The sequence below is a fragment of the Aplysia californica genome, unplaced genomic scaffold, assembly GCF_000002075.1.
Source record: "Aplysia californica isolate F4 #8 unplaced genomic scaffold, AplCal3.0 scaffold00107, whole genome shotgun sequence".
NCBI classification, from domain to species: Eukaryota; Metazoa; Mollusca; class Gastropoda; order Aplysiida; family Aplysiidae; genus Aplysia; species Aplysia californica.
In genome coordinates, this window is record NW_004797377.1 from 1,221,469 (window position 1) to 1,222,871 (window position 1,403).

The following is a 1,403-nucleotide window of genomic DNA, read 5'->3' on the forward strand; positions in this document are numbered from 1 at the left end:
GCCTTTTCCCACCAACCCTAAAAAAATTAATACAGTTAATACTGAATTTGGAATCTATTTCTCACCGTCCTTCCTAGAATGCCACATCGACCATTGCCACAGCTGTTTTAGCCGACATTTCTGCACTTTGTGCGAGGAGCCTTACCTGGCCAGCGAGGGCCAGTGTATTGAGGAGTGTCCAAGAGGCTTGTACTACGCCAACTTTACACGCGAGTGCAAGGAGAAGGGTGAGTTGAGATGATCTTATTGGCTTTTTCTCCTCATTTGTTCCCCCCCCCCCGTCCCCCCATGTCCTTGTATGAGCTAAAATTTTGTCTTTGTGGGGCAACCAGATATCAGTTACTTTAAAAAGATTTTTAAAAAAGAAAACGTTTCAGTGTATGCGTCAGTTCTGAACAGCGTCGAATTGTGGTTACCTGTTGAGGACAGCAAATTGCCAAATGGCATCCTTCGATGTTTTGACAAATACTTTAAGTTTTCCATTTTTCCTTTCTCCGGTATCCTTAGGATGTCGAGGGAAGGTGCAAGTCTCAGTCCTGAGCTAGGTGTGTGGCGTCTGTGACTGGCATAGCATGTTATTCTTGTTCCTGTTTTAACACCAGCCAGCCAGGTCTTTCTTTGGTCTTCCTCTTGATTTGAAGAAAGATTCACGAGTGTGATAAGCTCTTGCTACTGGTTGGTTCTGGTTAGATGTCCAAATCATTTGGTTCTTTTACGCTCAATGAAATTCATAACTGGTTGTACTCCAGTTGGTAGTTGTTTTGTTTTGTTGTTTTGTTTTGTTGTTTGTATTTTTTGTTTTTGTTTTTTTTATTCTGGGAAAAGGGGGAAAGGGGGGGGGGGGTTAGAGCAACGTAGTAGAGAAACGAGTAGCCGGCCATGACCGCCGAAGTCTGTTTTGTATCTGGCCCTCGAAGAAGAAGAATCTAACGACGTGTGTATGAGTGTGTCTTTGCGTGTGTGTGTTTCAGTGGACTGTCTCCCGGGCGCCTGGTCTCCGTGGTCAGTGTGCACGCGCAATGGTCAGACGTGTGGCTACAAGTGGGGGGTGCAGACGCGGACACGGCAGATACTGCAGGTACGTGTGACTCTGACACTTGGCACTGACAGGTTTCTAGATTTGCCACTGGCACTTGGCTTTGCCATGTGACAAAATGGGCAAGAGAATAGTGAAATGATAAAATCTGTATTTGTACCTACTGTAGTCGACTGACCATTATGACAGTTGCTGTAGATACATGGGGCACTGGCACTTATCACTGACACATGGCTTAGTAAATAAAGGATTAACGTATTGGGATCGTCCTTCAATACTGGAACTATGGGTTTATTAATAACGAACTTTTTTTTCTCTTTCTTCCACACCCTTTTATACCATCCCCCCCCTCCCCCTCTTCCCACCT

At 45.0% G+C, this 1,403-nt stretch overlaps 1 protein-coding gene across 2 annotated transcripts in view; it reads left to right on the plus strand.

Moving 5' to 3' along the window:
• Window positions 1-77: 77 nt before the first annotated feature.
• Window positions 78-1,403, plus strand: part of LOC101847482 (R-spondin-2) — a gene marked incomplete at its 5' end in the record, with an annotated part of 7,578 nt that continues 6,252 nt past the window's right edge. For both annotated transcript variants that reach the window (XM_013080958.1, XM_013080957.2), the window contains 2 exon segments: window positions 78-227; window positions 972-1,078. In XM_013080958.1, the coding sequence (XP_012936412.1) occupies window positions 78-227; window positions 972-1,078 (257 nt within the window).